Raw genomic sequence first — 26,026 nt, 5'->3', positions numbered from 1 at the left:
AATAATCAACTAAATGCAAGAATTATGAAGTGGAATGCTATAAAAAAGACGGAAATAAACATGCAAAATAGGTGCATAAAATGCACCTATCAGCGATCAATCCTAGTAAACAATTTTCTCATAATGCAACTTCCAGTGATGACGATCAACATGAATATATCATATACCTTCTTCCATTCAAAGAGATATGAAACTTGTTAGAAACTTAGAGGGTGTTTGGGATTTCATCTAAAAACTTATTTTTAACTTATTGACTTCTTGAAAAGTCAATAAGTTAAAAAAAATGTTTGGATACTTAATAAGGACTTTTAAAACAACTTTTGGTTTAGCCTTTGAAAATGAGTTTTAAAGAAGTTATAGTTTGTGACTTCTTGGAATGACTTATGACTTATTATACTAAAAAACAAGCAAAAGTCAATAAGTTAGCCAAACATTTTTTAACTTATTAACTTATCGACTTTTACCACTAAAAAGTTAATCCAAACACTTTTTTAAAATCTTCTTTTTCCACATTTAGAAGTCAATATGTTCTTTTGGATAAAAGTCCTTTTTAACTTTAAATTGGAATCCCAAATACGCTCTTAGTTTGATGGAAAAAGAACAAAGTTTTCACATGAAGATATAATATGCACTTTTAGCTATGAAAGGTTTTGCATTTGACATATACAAACTAAAACAAGGCTATTTTTATATGTCAGACCATAGATTTCGGATATAGAAATGTTAAATGATCAAAATACCCCTCTGTTTGTTCCCTTTAACATTGTAACCTTGTAAAAAATGCAACGTTTGTTTGACATAAGGTTTGTGCTTGTAGGAAGGAATAAACCCAGTTGTCATTAGATCACATGATCAAAGGAAAAAGCTCTTATCTGGATAAAAGCTAACAATTAAAGATGATAATATAATAGAACTAATACTTAGGCACTACTTATTCAAATATAAAGCTCTTGATGATGTAAGAAAAAAGTTGATGATATAAGATAAAAGTCTTCCCCAAAAAAACATAAAAAACCTTTACCCGAAGGAGTTCAAGATGAGCCAATTGCACAAAAGAGATTGCAACAAGTTCATGAAGATGAAGCCCTTTCTAGAAGATTATAGGTACTTTTCTTATAGTATTGCAGCTTCACTTATTTAAGTTGTTTTTTCTTTTCGACTTGATGGACTTAATGGGGACAAAACTTAATATGGACAAATAAACAATGATGCTTCTTTTTGATTTGTTATGGCTCATACGATGGTATTTCTAATAGGGAAATTCATTTTTTATGGTTTATTGACTTTATATGAATTATGTTTATGTATTCCTTTTTTACATACATATCAAGCTGAATGAAGATACCCAAGATACAAAGAACCCTATTGAGGCAATCCGTAAGTTCAACCCCTCAAAAGATAAAATACCACAAACCTTTCAACTTATGCGAGTCAAAGGAATAGTTTTTATAAACAAGAATTACCTGCATTATTTCACGCATTCGATATTCTACATCAGGAGCAAGAGCTAATGCAACATCTGGAGACAAATTATTTATACCAATGCTCTGTGCTACGACCTCAACTGTCTCATGTGGTACGATGCTGATTTTTCTCTCTTTATTACAGTTTCATCCGACTATAGGGAATTCAAGAATAGCAGAAGAATCAATTTCAAGGAACGCATATGGCCTTACAGAAAAGAGATGGATTTACCGATTTTTGGTATCGATTAGATGATAACACATAAGATCGATTATAGGAATTATAGGAATAACAAAAGAATCAATTTCAATCACATTTCACCATTTTTACTAAAATATCACAACTCCAAGATGTAAAACGAATAACTATAATAATAAGTTTCTTTTAAATACTTATCAACTCTCACCTGAAAACACAACGAAGTCTTCTTGAGCTCTTCAACTATAAGTGAGCATTCTAAAGGGAGTAGTACATCACTAAACATTATTGCACCTATTTATTTAAAATAATTAATATAAGTAACAACATATGTTGATGATTCTTTATAAGAGCTTTATTAAGACATTTTATGAATGACACGAGACTTGTATCCCTGCAAGCTTTGGCATTTAGCACACAAACAACAACTGGTGGTAGTATATATGATCCATCAGTATCAGCAAGCTGATATATATATATATAGGTTAGAAATTTAGAATTAGAATTATATTATATTGATTATTGCACAATGAAAAGAATCATTCAGCTAAATATGTATATTTCAAGGATAAAAACCCGTTTTAGAAATTCTAGAAGATCTGCATCGGTTAAATTCACACCCAGAATACATGGCACATGTATGCCATATAACAAACGAATATGTTATGGTTAGTTAAACATGCAGACAACTAAAAGATAGATATTATTTTTTGATATTTTATATAATTGGAATTTTGAAAGTTTCAATGATGTTAAGAATCTAGCTTACTGCAATGCAATGAGTGTCGCAACAAATGGTTTGTTGTGTAGAAAATTTAGATTCATGTGCAAGATAGAAAAAGAAAACTTTCAAAAATTCAAAAAGATAAAATTCAAAGCTTTATAAATACAAGTAGGTGAATTTGATTACTTTTTAAAGGACACTGAACTCTGATCATGAAAGTTACAAATCCACCCCCATTTCTTGATTTGTTCAGAATAATTGATGAGTAATTGATACTCAATCTCAGGTAAAACCTACAACACATATATAAATTATAAAGAAAAAATCAAAAAAATCTTCATAACTAAATATTGATTGCGAAGTAGAGCATACCATTTCTTGCTCTGCATCTAGATAGCATATTGTCTTCATTTTTCTAGAAAATCACGTATAAATTTTGCTTGTCATTTATGACATATCATGTGACATTTGAAAGCTCAAGTTTTTTTTTCTAAAATCTTCAAGTCGTATTCTTTCATCAGCAACATGCTGAAAATGTAACAATACACGTGGTTAAATTTCACCAAAGAAAAGAAGATCAAAGTGAAAAAGAAGATTGAGAAGAGTTAATATACCTCATCAATAATAGTAAGTATTCCACCACCCATAATTGGAATGAATTTTTTGTCAACTTGTTAAAGGACTTTAAAATCATCCAGACATTTTTTTACTGATAGACTTGGGTGTAAGTGTAAGAGAATCACCAGAAAGGTGTAATATTCCTGAAGATATGTTGAGTATTTTATCTTCATCACCCTTCTTCTCTATACTTTATCGCTAAACAAACAAATAATAACCACAAATTCCAAATTTATTCCTCAATTCCAAATTTAATATATGTCAAAGCACTCAACTGAATCTCATAGATAGCCACTCCACCATTTCCCCCCAAAATCTAATGCACCTTTATTGTTCCTTGAGGTGAAGTCTGAAGAAGGAGATTAATAGTGTAAGATTTTAATAATCAAAATCCAACACAAATTCAACATTGAACTTTTGAAGAAACAACTAAAATATCAATTCTTATGAAAATTAATTGTTCCATGACACTTTGGTTGTGAACACAATCGAAAAGAAGCAATTAATCAACTTAGGCTCAGACATTTTTAGGGCATCCGACATCCAATTAAGGAATTTTATGTAAGATTGATAACCCAAATTGATAAACTTGCTTACAAAAGCACCAAAAGTTGCAGGGCTTGATCTTAAACACTTGAGATACCATATTGGAAAGTTGCCCATGCCTTTGCTGGGCTTTAGCACTTGTTGTTTAATGAGTTCATGTAGACAATTTGTAACAACAGAAGAAGAACACATAGGATCGACTCGATGTATATATGAAATCGACAGGGTTACGCGTATCGATTGGAGGAAGGGATTAGAGATTATATCTATTGAGTCTCATGGGGATGTGATATACGCTCTTGGCTGATTATGTGGAGAGGAAAACCTAGGAATGAAATGTAAGAAGGAAGTTACAATTTGAGACGCGTGCATATTTTGGTCTAGGATGATGTCATCAAAACGATCCGAAGGTGGAGACAAAAGAGTGAAATGTAATCGAGGGCCCTTATTTCTTCATTTTAGAATTTAAGGTTTTCTTTTAATAATTATTAGAGATTAGAGATTCTTGTCTTAGTTGACATTTTATATTTTTTATTGAGAACTATTACTTTATGACACATATATCAATATTATGTAATTTTATTAATTGTAAAATGGACGGGTATTCGTTGATTCAATGAATACGGGTATGAATTTGATTATTTAAAACCCAGACAGTTAATGGGTCGGGACGGATCATAACTTTAAAAGAGCTTAGATCAGTGGTGATTCGCTTTAAACCCGCTCCATTGACATGTCTAATATGAAAAATTATTTTAGAATATCAAGAATTGCAAAAAAGCCCAAATGGAAAAAAAAGAACGAAGAACACTAACTCACTCGCTTTTAAAAGTGAAGGTTAAAGAAATGGAGACGTTTGGTTTCCAAGTTGGCCATGAAAGGGGTTGGTAAAGAAATGGCCAAATATCTCAATGATTTTCAGTTCGGAGTTGGGCTGTCGGTTGGCGCTGAGGCCATTTTACATAGCGCCAATAGGTTGTTGAGTGAGCGCCACGATGACAAATCTCTCTCCATGCTTACTGTAGACTTCTCTAATGCATTTAACCTTGTAAACAGATCCGCATTACTTCATGAGGTCAGATTGAGGTGCCCATGTATTTCTTTGTGGGTCAAATTCCTATATGATCAAGCAGCAAAGTTATATCTAGGCAACACACATATTAGGTCTTCTACTGGGGTTCAACAAGGAGACCCCTTGGGACCACTTCTCTTTGCCATTGTGTTGTACCCGCTCTTGCATAAGATTAGAGACAATTGCAAGCTTCTTCTCCATGCCTGATACTTGGACGATGGCACACTTATCGGAGATTCAGAGGAGGTGGCCAAAGCATTGGACATCATTATGGTGACTGGCCCAAAATTGGGCCTTCAGCTGAATATCAAGAAAACTGAGCTCTTTTGGCCCTCGTGTGATGGTAAGAAGTTATGGGATGGGCTATTTCCGGCAGACATTGGGAGGCCGCCTTTGGGGGTGAAACTTCTTGGGGGAACTGTTAGTAGAGATGCTAGTTTCATTCGCAGTCTAGCTATAAAGAGAGCCGAAAACGCTGTGAATTTGATGCACCTTCTTCCACAATTGTCTGACCCCCAGAGTGAGCTCCTTCTTCTTCGGTCTTGTATGGGTATTGCTAAGCTTTTCTTTGGATTGAGGACGTGCCAACCCGTTCACATGGAAGAGGCGGCAATATTCTTTGACAATGGATTGCGGGGCGATTGAGGACATTGTAGTTTGTGGGGGCCCTTTCTTTGGTGACATACAATGGCGAATTGCTTCCTTACCCATTAGGTTTGGGGGTTTGGGTTTATACTCGGCAGTTGAGGCTACCTCCTATGCTTTTGTTGCCTCACGGGCCCAATCTTGGGTATTGCAAGACCATATCTTACGGGATAGCGGTATACATGGTATGGATTATGATTATGATTGTGCCTTGGCATCCCTTCGCAACAAGCTTCCAGATTTTGACCTTAACAATTTTACTACTAAAGACACCGCCCCCCCTAAATCCCAGAATACACTGGCGAGTGCCCTTTTTTGTAAAATTGTCCAAGATATGGAAATGCATTTCGACATGACGGCTCGGCAGAAAGCGGTTTTTCAGTGCTTACGTGCACCACATGCTCAAGATTTTCTTCTGACTATCCCTATAGATGGGCTTGGCCAACACATGTCTCCCGTGGAGTATCGTACTATTCTCAAATATCGACTCATGATTCCCATTTTCCCAGCTGACGAGATATGTCCTGTGTGTCGCAAGGCATGTTTGGACTCTTTTGGAGAGCATGCAGTTCACTGTAAAGAACTCCCGGGGTTCAAATACAGGCACGATATGGTTAGGGATGTTTTGTTTGACATATTTAAGCGTGCCGGGGTTTCTGCTAAGAAAGAGGCACTTGTTAATTTCTTGACTGATCCGACAGAAGGAAGGTCAACCCTCAGACCGGCTGACATTTTGATTTTTGGATGGGTCGGAGGGAAACACGCATGTGTCGATCTTACAGGGGTATCCCCTCTCGTGGGCCTGAGGGCTGGGGGTTTCACAGCGGGACATGCTGCATTAAAAGCAACCACAAACAAAGTCACCAAACATGAGCGATCGTGCATGGAAAATCAACACGTGTTCATATCATTTGCATTTGATACGTTTGGTTTCCTCGCACCAGATGCGGTAGAGCTTCTTAAAAGAGTACAACGAATCATGCATAGTAATGTTATATCCCCTAGATCTTCGGATGTAGTTTTTAAAAGAATTAGCTTTACCATTCAAAAAGGCTTAGCGATACAACTTGTTGCCCGTTTGCCATCTCACTCATTGTACGATGACAATTGAACTTGTTGTTTAATGTTCAACCCATTTGGATAAAAAAAATTAACAAAAAAAAAAAGATAATTATCGTTATGGTATCTTAACAAATAGCTCAAATAATTCAATCAAATAGAATAATCATATGATAATTATTTGTTTTGTGTTCAAAATGTAAAAAAAATATTCCGTTGCCGGGACTTGAACCCGGGTCTCTCGGGTGAGAGCCGAGTATCCTAACCAACTAGACTACAACGGATTTGTTTATTTTGTATTCATAAATCTTATTTGAATGTCAAGAAATTTAGGGTTCAGAAGGCAGCTTCAATCGGACAAAAACCCTTGCCCGCTGTGTTGCTGCTCCTAATCCGTTGCTTGCTTCAAAATCGTCGTCTGAATTTCCATGGAGATTACGTATAATTACTTCTGAAAGAACACACAGCGTTCTTCCATTCTCATTCTCTTCATTCTTCAGGTAAGTCCACTTTTAAAAGTTTGTACTTTTGGGGGTTTAACGATGCTATGCTCATGTAAACTTTCATCAATTATCCCTAAAAGAATCTTAATAGTAATTTGTCGCAAGGTGTGATTTGAGTTGATACAATGAGAATTTGTCATTACAGTTGATACGCAATTCTGATTTACCCCCACTCCAGCGTCACCGGTAACTATAGCCTATAACTTTACCAGAAATCTCAGTGAAAATGAATTAATTTTTATCGGGCTCCTTCTTCAATCCTGCTCTGTTCACGAGTAGCAGGGATAAGTTAATCGAGTGCCAATGAATAAATGATTCTCTTGTTCCTGAACCTACTAAGAACTGCATTTGTTATAGGATTAGATGAATACTTGTCAGGTTAACTGAAATAGATCTTATTTTTGAGTTCTTCGTAGCGTTTCATGCTCTAACAATCGTCTTCTCCATCCTTGTTTCCTGTTTTGAAGCCCTGGTGATCAAATTCAGCTATTTTTATAAAAAAAGATGAATTTATCTGGATTAGCTGGAAGCCCCACAAAGTATCGCTTCCACCTCCATTCAAGAGGTCCAGCTTTACCATGTAAGCACACTCCAGTTTTCCAAGATCATGGTAAACGTAAAGAGTTCATTTGTCTTGAAAGGTAATTTATGCTAATCACCTCTTAAAAGTTTATATCTGCTAAAACTACCATTTGGATTAAGATTAATTTTCTGATTTCATCATCCAAGCAGACGAAATAATTGGTCTGGTTCTTCACAAAGATACACCCCAAGAAGAACTTCTTTGGTAAAATCTGCCATGGATGCTTCTTTTGGTGATGCTAGAGATGAATCATCCGGTAATCCTTACTTCCATTATTCCATATCTTTCATAAAAATCATCAATTTCTTTGTTCTAATTGAACCCAATCCATCTAACTGCAGTTATCTTTCCTAGAATCAACATAAAGGACCCATACAAAAGACTTGGAATCAGCAAAGAAGCTTCTGAAGATGAAATCCAAAGTGCTAGAAACTTCTTGGTTCAAAAATACGCAGGTCACAAACCAAGTGTTGATGCAATCGAATCTGCACATGACAAAATCATTATGCAGAAATTTTACGAGAGAAAAAACCCTAAAATCAATGTCAAGAAAAAGATGAGGGAAGTAAGTCAGTCTCGTGTAGTCCAAGCTGTCACAACCAGGTTTAGAACCCCAGCTACCAATTTCATCATCAAAACATCCATAGCCTTTTTGATACTTGCAGCTCTTACAATCATCTTTCCAACTGAAGAAGGGCCCACTCTTCAAGTAGCCATATCACTCATTACCACAATATATTTCATACATGATCGCCTCAAGAGCAAACTCAAAGCTTTTCTTTATGGGTATGCAATCTTGGATTACACTTGAAGAATTCAAGATTCTTGCTTTTTTAATCATTGGGAAGTTGTTGGTGTTTATGTTGATGTATTTGAACTTGCAGGGTTGGGACTTTTATCGTTTCATGGCTGTTGGGAACATTCTTGATGGTGTCTGTAATTCCACCAATACTCAAAGGGCCAAGGAATTTAGAAGTGACAACTTCATTGGTAACTTATGTGCTTTTGTGGGTTTCTTCTACTTATCTTAAATAGAGTCAACTGAGTGAGTGAAGTTCAAAATTTTGGTCATAAGAATTAAGAAGGTGGTAGATTTGTTGGAGAGGTCAAAATTTCGGTGTAGTTTTTTGCCATTTAATGTGTTGTATCAAGGGTTCTCATAATAACATTACTTTTGTGACTTGTTTATTTGAACCTTTTTGTTGGGGGCAAGTATCTTGTGGCCTTAGAACAGAGGATTTAAATGATTTTGTTATGTCCCTAAGCTTATAGTGTCAAAATCATGTTAAGAAAATAGTAACAATTTCATTACCATTCTGATTGAAGAGTTATGTGGATTCAAAGGCTATATTTTGGTTATTGTGTCATGTTGGAAACATTTTTTCTTTAGTTTAGAGTTTTGAACAAATATGGGAGTAGCAATAATGTTTTATTTTGATCTCCTTCATGAATGGTGTAATGTTCATATTTTGAGACTTTTTGTTTGTTTCACATTGCAACCAACATGGGATCTATTCTGTAGATAGTCCGTTGCATTCAAACATGTTAAAAATAAGAGGCTCTTTATGCTTCCTTGTGAAGTGCAAAGTGCGTTTACATGTGCATTTCAACTCTGTGTACATGTACACATGTCTATTGTATCCCTACTTGGACCTTCATCATTCGTTTAGATAGTAACGAGTCCCTTACTTATAATTCCTCAATTCCGTTTCCATTGATGAACATATATGGTAATGTATTCACATTAATTGTAATAGTTCTTGTATTCCAATCCATTTGGCTAATATAAAAGTTCTTAATCTAACAACTAACTAGAACGTCCTGGGTTCAATCCATTCCAAGTAGAGAAGATATTTAAATAATTTGCTGTTTAAAAAATGACAAAGTTGGCTAAGTAATTAACTACTAATTCACACATTAATCATCTAAAGTAGGTTTTTAAATTTGTTTAACACATTTTATCGGTTAGACACTATTCCAAAGAGCATAAAAGAATAATGGAAGCAATTAGGGCTTAAAAGCAAATTGAGGAAGTTATAAAATATGTGCATTTTATAGAATTACATGGTTGTTTAAACTTGCTCTTGCAATTTACTAGGCCATGTAATTTTCTAGACATGCACAAAACCAAGTAAAAATTCTGAAAATGTTTTTGTTTTGTTTTTTATAACTATATTTGGTGTGTGATAGATAAGGGCAAATGTTGTCTACGTTAGGTATGGTGCAACCATATGCGATAGAGGTGGAAGGCAAATACCATCGACATCTTCAATGGGTGGTGGGGTGGGTATAGATCCATCAATGTAGCCAATCAGTTTTTGATATGATAGTAAGGGGATAATTTGGTTTTGTCAAAGAAGATAGTCCGAGAAGGAGGATTTGATAGTTAGGAGGTGAAGAATGATGGGAAGAGGGAGAGAGGCATCAGTGGTAGTGTTGGGTATAGGGCCATCGACAACCATGAAGACAATGGTAAATATAAGATCAGTTACAAAGTTGATATCATATAAAAAAATATTATTTCCCCTCAAATATTCGATTTCATTATTGAGTATTTATATATACATACAAAAGGTAACAACAAACTAGCCATATTTACTTGATTGAAAATCAAAACCCTTAATAGGCACTACCCGTTGGCCTTATCATTTGCTATGTTCGAGATTAAACTAGTTTTATACAAACATGCACTGCAAGCTACATGGTTCGTAGACAAAAGTTCAAAATCCTTTTTGGTACCCGTTTAAGTTCTAATCACCAAAACTAGTTCATGAGCCTAAATCAACAACATTAAACTTTCAATAGTTTTCTTATTAATAATTGTACTTTATATTGTTTTTTATTGAGTAAATTATACGAATGGTCCCTATGGGTCGGGGCAATTTGCACATTTGGTCCTTAACTTATTTTTTTAACTCGAAAGGTCTCTACTATTTGTTTTTGTTGCGTGTTTGGTTCCTGTCTTACCTAAAAAGACTATTTTGCCCTTGATTTTTTAATTTATTTAAATAAACACATCCCCAATCCCACTTCCACCTCATCATACATTACTTTACATACCTCATCTTATTTAAATAAATTAAAAAATAAGAGAAAATAGTCTTTTTAGTTAAGACAGGGACCAAATGTGTAATAAAAACAAACTATAGGGACCTTCCGAGTTAAAAAAATAAGTTAGGGACCAAACGTGTAAATAATCCCAAGCTATAGAGACTATTCGTGTAATTTACTCTTTTTTATTTAATAATTTTTTTTTTCTGTTACAAGGGATAACTCATACGCGATAATCTATTCTTAAATCCATACTTACAACCCAAACATCCCATTTTTGATGCAGATTGGTCAAAGACTATTTTTATATTTTCTTATTAATCATTGTAATTTAAAAATTACATAGTTATAACATTGTAATTGTATTTTTTTTTGTTATTAGGGTATAAAATTGTTTTGTATTTGGATGTTATTTCATTAAATGAATAGATTCTTCATAGTACAAAATTATAGTAGAAATAATTAAAATATGATGTTATAACAAAAAAAACAATAAAAATAAGTTTCTGTTTCTTGTATTTCACCTTTTACAAATAGTTGTTAGAAAAAAACATAGCGAATAGATGAAAACAAACAAAAAAGGTGCAAAACCAAGAGCCAGTGTGTAACATAAGCGCAAGTCCAGGGACCATTTATGTGAAATTCATTCCAAATCATCCTTTTCAACTAAAGGCAATCATAAGGACTCCCATCGAGGACAAATTTCGTCCCTTCATCACATATCATCTCATAACCTCCTGCTCAATTCCCAACGCCATGTCAGCAAAGTTATCAACCCACGTGGCAACATTCTACTGGAAAACACATTTTGGCCTCAAAAAGCATATCGCCTGTGACACCAAACAGAAGTATAAAACCAGTGAACCCAAACACACAATGAGTGGTGTTTAATTCCATCAAAAGGATAGAAGTTGAGCTCACAGAAACCAACCATGGCCTCAGCATCTCTCTTCAAGACATCTCCAGCAACCATCCTTGATAAGTCCGAATGGGTCAAGGGTCAGACCCTTCGCCAGTCACCCCTTTCTGTGGTCCGTTTCAACTCGACTGCACCCTCTGCACTCGCTGTTCGTGCCAGTTACGCCGATGAACTCGTCAAAACAGCGGTTCGTGTTTTTGCTGTTTCTTTCTTATGTTTATACAACTGATTTTTGAACTTTGGATTGGATATAAATCAGTAAAAAAAAAGTCAGTCGTTATCGAATGAGAATCAAATCGACTATGAGTCAATTTGGGACCATTATTGACCCGTGATGAGAATTTTTAAAAGCTTTAGAGATGTTTAGATGTCTGTTATAATATTCTTATGGTTTTAAGTTGTAGATAATTAGTTTTTTTCTGATGAGTTTATGTGGTAATGTAGAAAACTATTGCCACCCCTGGCCGAGGAATCCTGGCCATGGATGAGTCCAACGCTACTTGTGGAAAACGGTTAGCCTCCATCGGTCTAGAGAACACCGAGGCTAACCGCCAGGCTTACCGAACCCTCCTGGTTAGCGCACCCGGTCTAGGCAACTACATCTCCGGTGCCATCCTCTTCGAGGAAACTTTGTACCAATCCACAGTCGACGGTAAGAAGATCGTCGATGTCCTAGTGGAACAAGGCATCGTCCCCGGTATCAAAACCGACAAGGTAACACTTTTAACATGCATCTCGGTTGTATAACAACCCAGAGATGTCTATAGCCTCGGAGGCTCTAACAAAACTTTGTTAGCTAATGGAATCTTGATCTGTAACAGGGTTTGGTTCCTTTGGCCGGTTCAAACGATGAGTCATGGTGCCAAGGTCTTGACGGGCTTGCCTCTCGCTCGGCTGCTTACTACCAACAGGGTGCCCGTTTCGCCAAATGGTAAGTTTATATTGTTGGTCAAAATAGGGATTAATTCGGTCAACGCTAATTTGGTTTGTTGATTAGGCGTACTGTTGTGAGCATTCCCAATGGTCCATCAGCACTTGCAGTCAAGGAAGCAGCTTGGGGTCTAGCTCGTTATGCTGCTATTTCTCAGGTAAGACACTGAACTGTTTGTAACCAATGCACAATGGTTGGATCATGGATGTGGTTTATAAGGTCTTAATGTGGTGCGTTTGTAGGACAATGGTCTGGTTCCAATTGTTGAGCCGGAGATCTTGCTAGACGGAGAACACGGAATTGATCGGACCTTCGAGGTTGCTCAGGCAGTGTGGGCGGAGGTGTTCTTTTACCTTGCTTCAAACAACGTGTTGTTCGAAGGAATTCTTCTGAAACCAAGCATGGTTACACCGGGAGCCGAATGCAAAGAACGGGCTACACCTGACCAGGTCGCCGATTATACCCTCAAGCTTCTCCAAAGAAGAATCCCACCTGCAGTTCCCGGAATCATGGCAAGTATCCCTAAAAATAGTGTAAATTAGGTGAAAATTCATGATGACTTACAACATAACTTATTGATGTGATGAATTGCAGTTTTTGTCGGGAGGGCAATCGGAGGTGGAGGCTACATTGAACTTGAATGCGATGAACCAAAGCCCTAACCCATGGCACGTGTCGTTCTCGTATGCGCGTGCCCTTCAGAACACTTGTTTGAAGACATGGGGAGGAAGGCCGGAGAATGTGAAGGCGGCTCAGGACGCTTTGCTTCAGCGGGCGAGTTCTAACTCGCTGGCTCAGCTCGGTAAGTACACCGGCGAGGGTGAGTCCGAGGAGGCGAAGAAGGGGATGTTTGTGAAGGGGTATGTGTACTAATAAGAAGGCCTAAGGGTATGAAAGTATCGAGTGTGTTACTTTTATTGTGTTTTAGCCCTTTGGAGAATGCTACTTTTGTTGATAGCGTTTACTTCTTCTAGCAATGTTATATTGAGATGGAATCATGGATTCTTATTCTTATATCTTGTAGTTTCAAGAAACAATCTATAAGATGAGTTTGATGAAATTATGCAACATATTTACTTCGATCTATACGATGATTAAAAGTTAAAACTCTTTGGTTTTGGTTTTAGAATCCGTTCGAAATGCTATGAAAATGTTGGAGCATAATGCATTGTTAGGATGGAGAATCTATCCCTTCTACGGTTCTACCCCTCCCAACTCATTTGCCATCTCACTCCTTTTACTTCAACATACACAAAACTAATTAACAAAATATTCAAAACATACAAAACTAATCCACAAATTAATTAAAAACATATAAGACTATATTTAGTAGACGTATTAAAGTATAATGTACAAGTAATGCAAAGTCTCAAAATGATGAAGTACTTTAGGGGTTTGATAATTATTGATCGGGTCAAATTTATGACCAAATGAAACATGGTTGTTTGATTTTGAATCCAACTAAGTGCGTTAAATGATAAAATTAATCATATTCTTTTTCTTTTTAATACATCATGTGTGGTAGTTGGTACTCATGCTTCTCGAACCAATAGTCTTTCCCCGAAGCATATCAATTTATAAGTTTTTTTTTCTTATTAATTGTTGTCACAATAAAGTATTTGTCTAAAAAAAATGAGATATATAGGAGAAATGAATTAAAGTTTAAATAAAAATGGTCAATTTATGACTATTGAATAAAAAATGGGTCTCTTTCTCCTGGATTTAATGATATTTAATCCCAATCATCACGAATAATGCAAAGTATCAGTTCTTTAAATGTTCAACCATATAACTAATAGAAAAGGAAAACTACAACATCAAGGATGCACAGTTTAAGCACAAAATGATTACAATACATTTTTAAACCTAGATTTTCACAAGGAAACACTTCTCACTTATTGCCCTCTCTATTTGCTATTCGTCTTCTTGTTCACGGATTCCATTCCATTTCTCAACCCAACATGTGATAGAAGCATCCATCGTGATCAGTGGCGGATCTAGAAAAATAAAATAGGGTATGCGGAAATCATAGACTAATTTTTCATTAATGTTATATTACACATACACCAAATCGTTTTTAGTTAAATAACAACACCAGAAAACCATAGAATAAAAATAAAATTTTCAAAAATCCACTCAAAATTTATGAACACATAAAGGTAGAATACAAGAAATGATAAAATCAAGGTTATTATGCATCGAAATCTTATTTATTATCATTTATACTCTACAAAATATTATTTATTATCGAAAGGTCTTATAGATGAAAGAAAGGAAATGAATAAATCTTTTTAGATAATAATTTCAAACTTCAAAGCCACAAAGTCAAAATTAATTTGTGACAACATAAAACGTTACCTACATAAAAGATTTAAAAGAAAAAAAAAATCCTACATTTTGTTCAAAATTTGGATAATAAAATACGCAACATTTAAAAGATATTTTAAAGTGATATGAAAGAATTTTTAAATACAAAGTTAACGGATAAGATATATATTTTATAGGCTCAAATCACATTAAAATTTAATTACGTCATTTTCTTGAAGTGAAAACTTGGCAGATGGGTTATTTCTAAATATGATGCAATTAAAAGTCTATCATTTCACAAAAGATATATCCATAGCTTTGCCACAAAATCAAACTCGTGGGTATGCAAAGGTATGCACACATAACATTTAATACATAATTTATTTATTTTCTAAAAAATCAACATATGTACGAAAAAATTAAGGGTATGCATTTGCATACCCTTGTTATGAACTAGATCCGCCCATGATCGTGATGACAACGATTTTCATGTCCAAACAACACATGTGCTCACTTTATCTTCTTTCTACGATTCTACCACTTTTCTAACTATATTGTGATCAAACTCCATTTTCTAATCATGTACATTTCCATGCTGTTTTTTTTTTTTTTTTTTTTTTTTTTTTTTTTTTTTTTTTTTTTTTTTTTTTTTTTTTTTTTTTGTGTGTGTGTGTGTGTGTGTGTAACAACAACATTTTTATCAGGTATTTCAAATATGCACTTGTTCCCCTAACCCAAAATGTTTTAACTATGAATATCCAACAAAAATAGTCGAAATAGTAATTAATTCCAACGACATTAAAATTTGGTTAATCTTCGTAACTGATTTTCCTTCTCTTTTATCTGAAACAACCTTAAAAGCAACTAATTCCAATAGGGCCGAGGCCCACCCCACCCATTCCTTAGATCAATATGCGCTTTTTAAGCTAAATAAAAGGAAACCCATGTTTTTTTAAGCCAAACAAATCTACATTTTATTAAGCCCAACAAATCTGCATCATTTAGGCCAAATCAAACCCAAAACACAATATCCAAAGAACCAGACCAGATTTTAACCCTCGATGATAACAAGAAGAAAAAAAACATGCATCAAATTTTAACCCTAGCACATAGTATTAAATCAAACAAAAAATGAACTCGGAAATATGATCTCCCTCAAATAACCGAACCCTTAAATATGTGATGTTTGAATTTAATGAAGCAGGCAAAAGGAAATAAGAAGGGTGACAAAATTTATTACAATGATGTTGCAATTTACACGCCAACGCCTTATCTGCATCATCATGATGCATAGCATTGCATACTATCTCATCAAAAACAGATAAGATCATGACCTAGAAAATATTCAACATCATTTATACATATATACTATAATTATAAAGACACATGACACTGGTTAGATTGAAGACTTACCAATTGCATGGCACTCAGCCAGCCATAAATCTATCTGTTGTATCATCTCATGTCTTACTTTCTCAACCGCATCAGGTGAACTGCAGCTCTTCGAGCTCCCTGCAATGTATAGTTTACGATTTATAATGTTACAAACAAAAGGGAGATATGAAGTTGAAAAATTAGATATACTAACAACCTTCAGGGGCTGAAGGAAACTGTGGGCATCCTCTTAAATCACTTCCATGACCACAATTATGACAACTAATTATATATGATGGATTGATGGCACTACAAATAAAAACACACAAATTAAGTCACAGAAACAAAAATCCAAAGAAAAAAAAACTATATTAGGGTTAGAGACTTACTGCTTTCAGATGACACTTGCTTTGATGCACGTCGCCACAGATCTTGTGACCCATTTGTAAAAATTATTTTTGATACTACATATTTCATGAGAATTCACCAAAAATAAATTAATCCTGAAATTTACATGTAAATAGTAATGTTCATACTTCATAGTCATACCAACAACGTTTTTGCACCCATAGTAAAGATTTGTCGGATACACACCTTCTCCAAATACATTTTACATAGATCCAAATGATACCTGTTAATTAAAATAATAGAATCATGAAACTTGGATTTTATATTAATGATTAAAATGTGTCATATGTTGATATGTACATTCCTTATGTCAATCTTTGAAGAACGGATGCTATCATTTGAAGGTGCCACCTGGAAATATGCAACTTCACTACAAACTTGAAACCACCATAATCGATCACCAAATTCATACACACTTGGGTTTGTCTTTTTCAAATTTTCTTGGTTATACAATTCAACATCTGCTCCATAACTTCCTATATAATATTCCTTCACGTATTTTGCATACGCTTTCTGCATAAAGATTGATTCTTTGTTTTTAATATTGTATAATAAAAAAAGTTTGAGAAGAAGATTTTCAAAGAGATTTGTAAGTCAATTAGAACTAGATCCTCTCCAGCCTTCTTAGCTTCAGTCATTGGGGTGCAAAGTTTATCTGGATTCCCATATTGAAACTATAAATATTCAAATCTCATGTCACATTTAAATACATGCATGTGTAAAAAAAACTTACAGCTATGGATGCAGCCTCTGCTAGAAAATACATAAAATCACCATCTATTTTCAGCTGAAAAAGGATAATTTAGTAGTCAAACATGACAGTTCATAAAGTCAAACACTGTCTCCATATCTATTAGCTGAGTAGCACCAAACGTGGTCTTCAATGCGTTACTATTTGATGCAAGTTTTTGTTCAACAAGTTGAGTAACTTCTTGTAATACAGCTTTACATTCAGGCCCTGCTGACTCATCGAGCGTCTGATTGAACCAGAGCTCGTCTGTGGTTAAATAATTTTTCTTGTTGCTGCTGTTGCTGTTGCTGTGAATGCGTTCAATGATTCGAGTAGATAACCCATTACAAGCATTGAATATCAAGATCATGAACAGGAATTTAACAAAAATCACCGACACCCTCATTTTTTTCCTCCTTTGTCAAGTCTGCAATCCTTCAGAGTTTAAAAATTAGGGGAGGTAAGGAAGAGAACATCTATTTCCTTTCTTTCCATTTTCTTGAGGGGAATCCTCTGCTCTATTTGTTTCCTTTCGTTTCCTTCCCAAACATTTTGATTTTTGGCGAATAGATTTTAACTCTATTTTTATTCCATTTTCTTGCATTTTGTTTTTTTTTTTTTTTTAAATAAAGTTCATGTTATTACTTTGTATTTCTTTTATTTTTTAAATAAAAACTCATGAAGACATATTATTCAAAACTAGTCGTAAGACCTATATATATATAACCCGTGGAAACCACGGTTACAAAATTAATGAAACTTTAATAGTAAGAAATCAAAATTATTAATCAATTATTTTAAATAAATTATTAATTAAATGATATTTTTTTAGTTATATAGAATTATAATCGTTAATTTAAATAAATATGTAAAATTATATCACCTTATAATTTGTATTAATTTTATTTTAATTTTTATTCTGATGTTATTAATTTAATGTAATTAGAGTAGAAATTTAAAATTTAAAATTTAAAATTTAAAATTGAGATTAATAAGTTGACAAGTGACATGCATTAATTATGAGATCTAATAGGATGACACATGACATAAGAAGAATAAAATATGCATTAATTAGATGGCTTAATATGATGACAAATGTCAAAAGGAGATTAAAACTATTCTTTTCTTAGAATAGGGATATATATATATATATATATATATATATATATATATATATATATATATATATATATATATATATATATGTCTAAATATTTAAGAACTTTGAATTTATAAGAAAATAAGAAAAATAATAAATTATTATAATGAAAATGTATTTTATCTTTTAAATTTAAAAAAATAATTTAAATAAATAAACAAAAAAACTAATGAATTTTAATTTTAAGAATTTTCAAATTAAAAGGTAAGTTCATTAATGACATTGATCTCCATTTATTATTATATTTATTGCAATTATTACATTAAAATATTATGTGAAATTAAAAAAAATAGAGAACTTATAAAATAACATGTGGAAAAAATAATTCAAAATAACCACAAAATGACATTTGACAAACTAAATAAGAGTGTGACAAGTGACAAAAAAACCTTTATTTATTAGAGTAGATTTTACCATCTCATATCACAAATTGTTGGGATGAGAAGCAACGAATTTGATGTGTTTTATCATTTTGTGGTGTTGCTAACTTGTGGTCAGTCTTCTATCGTTTGTCGAAAACTAGTGATATCGAAAGCTTTCACAACTTAACCTATGGAAATATACCTATTTAGGATCAGCTAGGGATGATCATCAGTCCGGACTAGGATCGGGAACTGAAGAACCGGACCGAATACCTCGGTTCCGATTCGATTCTACAAGTAAGTATGCTTTTTAGGGACCGATTTTGGACCCAGCCCAAACCGGACCAATAACCGAGAACCAACTAGTGGGAAATTGAGAACTGAGAACCGAACCGAATACCCCGATTCCGATTCAAGTTGTTTTCATGTACGATCCGTTTTTTCAGGTCAAATGCTCATCTCTTCTTGTAGTCGTTTGAGGCCATTTTTGGCTTTTTGACCATTTCCCATATATGTTGTATCTAAAGGGAGGGCGAGTTGTCTTGGTTTCAATACACCTGAATAAATGCTCTTTTATGTTGTAGTTTTTTGTAATTTTTTGTCGACAACTTTCATAATTTGGTTTTCTCATTTCATATTCTTAGTTTTCATGTATTTTGTATGAGTTTGTTTATAACTTTTATTTCATCTTTGTATTTATATTCTCACTTATTCGTATGAAAAATCGTTAAATCAATATATTATTGGGATTTGGGAGTTCTTAGTCTCAACCTTTGGTCCAAGTAGGGGATCCTTGAACTGATCACATTGTCAAACTCTTGTCATCCAACCATGTGTAATAGGTTTGAGATCGTTACGACTTGGTTAAATGACAAAAGGTGTTAAAAGAATGTGATGCAAAAATATGATGTGATACTTATGTCAAACTCAAATCCGATGCTCAGAAAGTCATACCAATATTTTATGTGCTGCAAAAAAGCCGCAAAGGACCCAAATAATCTCATAATAATCTGGAAACATAGACGCGAGCTTTCGATAACAATTTTGGATGGATTGTTCTGATTACTCTTATTATTGATTTTCTTATAATCTAGTTAACTATGACAAGATTTACGGTCAAAATTCTATGTTAACATATATGATTACATTCATAACATTGTGGATGACACTTGTTGGCTTGTATATTTAGAAATGATATGTTTAGCTCGTATATATAGGATGCTTGCTTGCTTTTCAAGAACCATGAGGGTTGTTCCCCTCACATCATCCATAATGCATAGTTTAATGAAATGGTTGAATGAGGTGAAATGCCTATTTTGTTGTCAATGGATTAAACTCACCCATAGTGGGATGCCCACCTTGAAGTTCAATGGATATGAAGTTCAAAAGTCATTAAACTTTTCAGTAAGAAAAATAAAACTTTTTAGTTCGTAAAGAACATTCATAAATTAGGTTTTGTAATAAATGATTTTTTAATGTTTTATTGGGATTGTAGACTTCAATGTATTGTAGAAGAAAATGATAGAATTGTACGAAAATTAGAATGATTGTCCATCAATTCATTAAAATTCTATAGAGTTCAATGCATTATAGATGTTTTAATGTCTATTGTTGCTTGAAGATAGCATCCTCAACAACAATTAGGGGTGTAAACGAGCCGAGCCGAGCCTGAGCCTAACCAAGCTCGAGCTCGGCTCGTTTAATTTTGAAGAAGCTCGAGCTCGAGCTCGAGCTCGATTCGAGCCTTAAATTGAAGCTCGAGTTCGGCTCGTGAACAATTTAGTGAGCTCGCGAGCCTAAACGAGCCTATATATATATATATATATATATATATATATATATATATATATATATACACTCTCTCTCTCTCTCTCACACACACACACACACACACACACACACACATATATATATATATATATATATATATATATATATATATATATATATATATATATATATATATATATAGGCTCGCGAGCTCACTAGCTGAAGCTCGGCTCGAGCTCGTTTAATAAACGAGCCTCATATTTGGGCTCGAGCTCGGCTCGGGCTCGTTTAATTCGATGTCGAGTCGAGCTTTTAACGAGTCGATCCCGAGTAGCTCGCGAGTAGCTCGACTCACTTACACCCCTAACAACAATCATTAGGGTTAACTATCTTTCCTAGACATCTCATTCGCAAAACTACAAGTACAAAAAGCAATATTCACAAAAGAATACATCATGCCAAAGAGTGTTTTTCTGCACAATGTATGACAAGAATCATGTTGTGCTTTTGTATGGTTCGCGCAAAACTAGAAATACAAAGAGCAATGTCTTTATTAACTGATATTTGAAAATTATAATGTCATGTTTTTTTTATCACTTGGCAACTCAAGTTTTTTTACCCCCTCAACTTTTTTTTACCCCTATTCACTTAAAATGCAATACAATTGTGATTTGCTAAAATGCAATACAATTGTGATTTGCGAGCTTCTTTAACTTAATGTCTAAGTTAGTTATTTGTTTGGGTAGATTAATGAACTACGAGACCGTTTTTTGAATTGTTTCGTAGATATAGCAACATTTAAATTCTAATTTCATGAATGAAAGTATATGTGAGCCGATAACCATCTTACGGCCTAACCTAGCCTTCCCTGCCCCTCTCTGTGAAGCAAGAAGGTTCACAAGAAGGGTTAGTACATGAATATTCATATGTTCTACATCGATCCGGTCGGCTTAAGCATATCATAGGCTATGTAGAAAGGAAAAAAAGGCACTATGATCCATTTTGTCGATCAAATATGCATTGTATTTATATATTTATATCACAATTTTAATTAATCTTATATAACATGTAAAGTAATGCAATTATGACATAAACACTGTCGATAGTTTTATGAGAAAGTACCGTAATACCTTTTTTTAATTATTAAAGCTACATACAAAACAAAACATGTATGATTATTAAAATTTGAGTAATCTAATCTCTTACAAGGATGGATATACATAGGATGATTCCTTAAATGATTGCTTAACAATCATCCCTATTTTCACCTCAACCTCGTCACCACGCATCAAAAGATAACAGGAGTAAATTTGAGTAGTAAAATCTCTTAAAGATCTTTCTTTCCTTCATGGGGGCATAAACACATTATATGTGTTTAAGCTTGAATTGTTTTGATCACTTAGATGTATAATACTTAAACAATAGTATCTTTCACACAAAAAAATAAATTGTTAAATAACCATATGATCTTGGTTCAATGTTTGTTATGATTAAATGATTAAAACCAAAGTGGGAATCTCAAGTTATCACATTCTACTCTCACATGTTTTTATGATAACCAAACACGTGGTCATAAAACATGACATTCATTTTACTAGCTAACAGCTTAATCCTAGAAGAACAAACATCAATATTCACAAAAGAATACAAGGTAATGAGTATCAAAAATGTTTGCAATTTACATGCAACAAAGGTTTTGATACATTGCATGTCTTATTTGCATCATCATCTCTCAATCTCACTAAAAACATATAATTAAGATCATGAATGAAGCAACTATCCACATGTTCTTCTGAAGACTTATTGGCTTGAACACTTACCAAAATCATGACACTCAGCCAACCATAAGTCTATCTGTTCTACAATCTCATGTCTTACTTTGTCAACCACATCCGGTGAACTACACCCCTTTGAGCTTCCTGAAATTATAATTTCATTATTCAGTCACAAATTGTTATATAATAATTAATAATTAATAATTAATATTACGCACACATGAAAAATATATATCCAATTTACAAACCTTCAGGAGGCGAAGGAGACTGTGGGCATCCTCTTAAATCACTTCCATGACCACAGTTATGACAACTAATTATATATGATGGCACTACAAATAAAATTATTAAAAAAAACACAAATTAAGTGATAGAAACAAAAAATCCAAAGAAAAAATAAAATATTAGGGTTGGAGGCTTACTGCTTTCAGATGACACTTGCTTTGATGCACGTCTCCATGGATCTTGTGACCCATTTGTAAAAACTATTTTTGATCCTACATTTTACATATTTCAACAAAATTCATCAAAAAGAAATTAACCCTGAAATTCACATGTAAATAGTAATGTTCATAGTTCATACCAGCAATGTTTTTGCCCCCATAGTAAAGATTTGTAGCATTAACAAGCGGATACACACCTTCTCCAAATACATTTTTACATAGATCCAAATGATACCTGTTAATTAAAATAATAGAATTATGAAACCTGGATTTTATATTATTGATTAAAATGTGTCATAATGTTGATATGTACATGCCTTATGTCAATCTTTGAAGAACGGATGCTATCATTTGAAGGTGCCACCTGGAAATATGCAACTTCACTACAAACTTGAAACCACCATAATCGATCACCAGATTCATACATACTTGGGTTTGTCTTTTTAAGATTTTCTTGGTTATATGATTCAACTTCAGCTCCAAAACTTCCTACATAATATTCCTTCACGTATTTTGCATATGCATTCTGCATAAAGATTGTTACTTTTTTTTTTTTTTTAGTTTCAAGATTGTATTAAGAAAAAGAATTCAAGAACAAGAAACTTGGAAATTGGAAATTGGAATTACCACTAGATCTTCTCTCGCCTTTTTAGCTTTAGTCATTGGTGTGCAAAGTTTATCAGGATTCCCATATTGAAACTACAAAGATTCATATATCATGAATCATGTACACTATGGAAAAAGTTTATATAAACATATATGTGAAAAAACTTACAGCTATGGCTGCAGCATCCGCTAGAAAATACAAGAAGTCACCATCTATTTTTAGCTGAAAAAAGGATATTATAGTAGTCAAACATGACAGGTTCATAAAGTCAAATAGTCAATCACTTCATATATATTACCTGAGTAGCACCAAATGTGGTCTTCAATGCGTTACTATTTGATGCAAGCTTTTCTTCAACAAGTTGAGTAACTTCCTGTAATACAGCTTTACATTCAGGTCCTGCTGACTCAGCAACCTGTCATGACAGAAAAGATTTGTGACCAAAAACGTCCCTTAAAATAAAGATAAATGTTTTTTTTTTTTCTTTCTATTTTCACTTTTCATCACCTCACCTGTTGATCGAATTCAGTGAAATTGTAAACAGCATTAACTACAGCAGAGCTTGCAAGACTCCCACATGTGAGATGAGGGAACTTCAAACGAAACCATGCACTAAGAGCTCCAGCATAAGAAACACCAAACACAAACCATGGATTTTCAATATTTGTTCTGTTGAGTTTTGAGTTTAATGATTCCTACAAGATCATGGAGAGTAATATGTTATGAAACTAAAAGTACAAATATTTGAATTATTCCAAATAAATTCATCTATAAACCTGATAGAATTGACGGAAAGCAGCTAAGTCAAATAGTGCCTGCTTAGATGAAAGAAATTTTAGGTTTTTGGTTGTTAGAGATTTGAATGGAGAACTCTTTCCGTAGTATCGATGCTCAAGTGTAACTAAAGCAGCTCCAAACTTCTTTGCCAAAATCTGTATGGAATTAGAAGATTATGATCCATCAGGGACAATTGCTTTTACATATAAACATAAAATTCATGAATAAAGGCTATCGATATATGATCATGTATGAAGATTTTGGTAATGTACGCTCATATAGTCATTTGATATCCCGTTACATGCAGCTTCACCACATATTTTTAAGAAGATTGGACCATGGGGAAGCTTGAATTCGTTCAAGTACTCGTAATACCGCTGCCCAAACTTACGATGATCCTGTAAATGCCAAAACACAATGACTCATCATACATACAGATTGGGAATTCATGAACAATTTCACAACATTAGATGTCAAATCTTCATAAAATTAATGGTAAATGACATAAAGATTAAAGGGGGAGAGAATGTATACGTAAGGGGAAAAATGATCGAGCGTCTGATTGAACCAGAGCTCATCCTTTGTCAAATAACTGCTGTTGCTGCTACCACTACTGCTGATGTGCATGCGTTCAATGATTCGAGGAGTAGATAGCCCGTTACAAGCACTGAAAATCGAAATCATGAACAAAAGCCCAAGTGAATCTACCAACGCCCTCATTTTTTTTTTCTCCTTTCGTCAAATCTGCAATCCTCAATCGAAAAATCGATCTCTTTTCACAAACTGCTGCTCCAAAAAACGATGAATTTGATGTTTTTTTGTCACGTAATCTTGTTGATATGTGATTAAGCTCTACTTCTACTATGTATGTAGATCAGAGTGAATTTATTGTCTTCCCTTGTGACGTCAAAGGCAATCTTCCATTGCTGGTGGAGAATCTAGTTGTATCGCGGTTTCTACAACTCGACCCGTATAAATAAACCCGGCCCAATCACTTAGGTATGGCCTATTCTGTCCCAATGATTAAAGACTTCGAATTACTGGGCCTTATAACTCAGCCCAATTGGTAAGGGTTGTTTGATATTAGTACTCTTGTAAAAGGTTGGGATTAAATTTTATTAAATAAGGTATGTGAGATTTTATGTTAACAGACAGGAATACGTAAGAAATTAACTTGACGATTTGTTTATCTAGTTTAAATGCAAAAAAAAGATGTAATAGTTGTAATTACTAAAACGTTAGTAATGATATTGTAATTTTAATAGAAAAATATTTGAAAAGGTTAAAGTAAAATTGCATAGCTGCTTCCTAGGAACCCAACCATATATGATTCTATTCGTACATAAAAGAATCATGTTGCTTGCTTGGGATAAAATGATGGCTGATGGATCACGATCTTAATTTCGTAAATTTAATAACTAAAATAATGTTGAAAATACCCATTAAAATATCAAAAAAAAGTTGTTTTAAAAGATAAATAATATAAATCGTACCAAAAACAGAAATTCTAAATGTATTTCAGCCCAAAACTCCCATCATACCAAGCCCGGGTTCAGTAGGCAACAATGGCCCAATTTTGCCTGCCATCGATATTTAGCTCGTTTTTCTACCGATTTACCTCATTCTTTTTGAAATAATTTCTAAGCATAAATCATAACCAAATCTTGGAATAAAAGTTGTTTTCTAATTCCGAATATATAGGGCTCAAATTTTAGATTCGTGTTTGGTTAATTTGGTTTAAAAATAAAGTATAATTTTACCTGTCATTTTTATGTTATTATATATTCCTCAGGCTAGTTTTATCAAATTATATATTTTTTTATCAACTAAGATAGCTTTTCATGCAATATGATAACCTTTTAGTTAATGTATCAAACATAGCTTTAACTTCATATAGATTTCAAAGATTTACATAGGATTATTAGATATGTATGTGACTATGACCACCGATAATTTCACTAATGATTACTCTAGACACTATGGTTTTCTAATTTCACCTTT

General features: G+C 33.7%; 3 protein-coding genes, 1 non-coding gene and 1 pseudogene across 4 annotated transcripts; 2 read left to right on the top strand and 3 right to left on the bottom strand.

Annotated features, from left to right (window-relative positions):
• Positions 1–6,537: 6,537 nt before the first annotated feature.
• On the bottom strand, positions 6,538–6,610 carry TRNAE-CUC (transfer RNA glutamic acid (anticodon CUC)). Its single transcript has one exon. It is a non-coding gene; the product is annotated as a tRNA-Glu (tRNA).
• Positions 6,611–6,665: 55 nt separating this feature from the next.
• On the top strand, positions 6,666–8,737 carry LOC111913345 (protein CHAPERONE-LIKE PROTEIN OF POR1, chloroplastic). Its single transcript, XM_023909066.3, has 5 exons — positions 6,666–6,826; positions 7,297–7,470; positions 7,562–7,668; positions 7,754–8,198; positions 8,297–8,737. The coding sequence occupies exons 2-5, from the start codon at positions 7,334–7,336 to the stop codon at positions 8,445–8,447; spliced, it is 840 nt and encodes a 279-aa protein (XP_023764834.1). The 5' UTR covers positions 6,666–6,826; positions 7,297–7,333; the 3' UTR covers positions 8,448–8,737.
• Positions 8,738–11,309: 2,572 nt separating this feature from the next.
• On the top strand, positions 11,310–13,383 carry LOC111913347 (fructose-bisphosphate aldolase 1, chloroplastic). Its single transcript, XM_023909068.2, has 6 exons — positions 11,310–11,569; positions 11,827–12,096; positions 12,204–12,313; positions 12,380–12,470; positions 12,556–12,825; positions 12,908–13,383. Exons 1-6 carry the CDS (start codon positions 11,396–11,398, stop codon positions 13,184–13,186), a joined length of 1,194 nt encoding a protein of 397 aa, XP_023764836.1. The 5' UTR covers positions 11,310–11,395; the 3' UTR covers positions 13,187–13,383.
• Positions 13,384–15,857: 2,474 nt separating this feature from the next.
• Positions 15,858–17,538, bottom strand: LOC111913368 (probable serine protease EDA2; annotated as a pseudogene).
• A 4,498-nt stretch (positions 17,539–22,036) lies between these two features.
• On the bottom strand, positions 22,037–24,956 carry LOC111913348 (probable serine protease EDA2). The gene is made up of 12 exons (XM_023909069.3): positions 24,560–24,956; positions 24,298–24,423; positions 24,025–24,180; positions 23,761–23,943; positions 23,547–23,663; positions 23,417–23,470; positions 23,269–23,340; positions 22,959–23,167; positions 22,782–22,876; positions 22,621–22,695; positions 22,447–22,530; positions 22,037–22,342 (listed from the first exon to the last, which is right to left on the bottom strand). The coding sequence occupies exons 1-12, from the start codon at positions 24,743–24,745 to the stop codon at positions 22,224–22,226; spliced, it is 1,476 nt and encodes a 491-aa protein (XP_023764837.1). The 5' UTR covers positions 24,746–24,956; the 3' UTR covers positions 22,037–22,223.
• Between the last annotated feature and the right edge of the window lie 1,070 nt (positions 24,957–26,026).

Source organism: Lactuca sativa, chromosome 2, assembly GCF_002870075.4.
Source record: "Lactuca sativa cultivar Salinas chromosome 2, Lsat_Salinas_v11, whole genome shotgun sequence".
NCBI lineage: Eukaryota > Viridiplantae > Streptophyta > Magnoliopsida > Asterales > Asteraceae > Lactuca > Lactuca sativa.
This window is presented reverse-complemented; position numbering and strand designations above follow the sequence as displayed.

Excerpts from the sequence above, each read along its gene's own strand:
- LOC111913345 (XM_023909066.3), top strand. The coding sequence starts at position 7,334 with ATGAATTTATCTGGATTAGCTGGAAGCCCCACAAAGTATCGCTTCCAC. Across the intron at positions 7,669-7,753 it reads TGCTAGAGATGAATCATCCG|TTATCTTTCCTAGAATCAAC; the intron begins GTAATCCTTACT and ends ATCTAACTGCAG. Across the intron at positions 8,199-8,296 it reads CTCAAAGCTTTTCTTTATGG|GGTTGGGACTTTTATCGTTT; the intron begins GTATGCAATCTT and ends TTGAACTTGCAG.
- LOC111913347 (XM_023909068.2), top strand. The coding sequence starts at position 11,396 with ATGGCCTCAGCATCTCTCTTCAAGACATCTCCAGCAACCATCCTTGAT. Across the intron at positions 12,471-12,555 it reads GTTATGCTGCTATTTCTCAG|GACAATGGTCTGGTTCCAAT; the intron begins GTAAGACACTGA and ends GTGCGTTTGTAG. Across the intron at positions 12,826-12,907 it reads CTGCAGTTCCCGGAATCATG|TTTTTGTCGGGAGGGCAATC; the intron begins GCAAGTATCCCT and ends GATGAATTGCAG.
- LOC111913348 (XM_023909069.3), bottom strand. The coding sequence starts at position 24,745 with ATGAGGGCGTTGGTAGATTCACTTGGGCTTTTGTTCATGATTTCGATT. Across the intron at positions 23,341-23,416 it reads CGGATGCTGCAGCCATAGCT|TTTCAATATGGGAATCCTGA; the intron begins GTAAGTTTTTTC and ends GAATCTTTGTAG. Across the intron at positions 23,168-23,268 it reads AGGCGAGAGAAGATCTAGTG|AATGCATATGCAAAATACGT; the intron begins GTAATTCCAATT and ends ATCTTTATGCAG.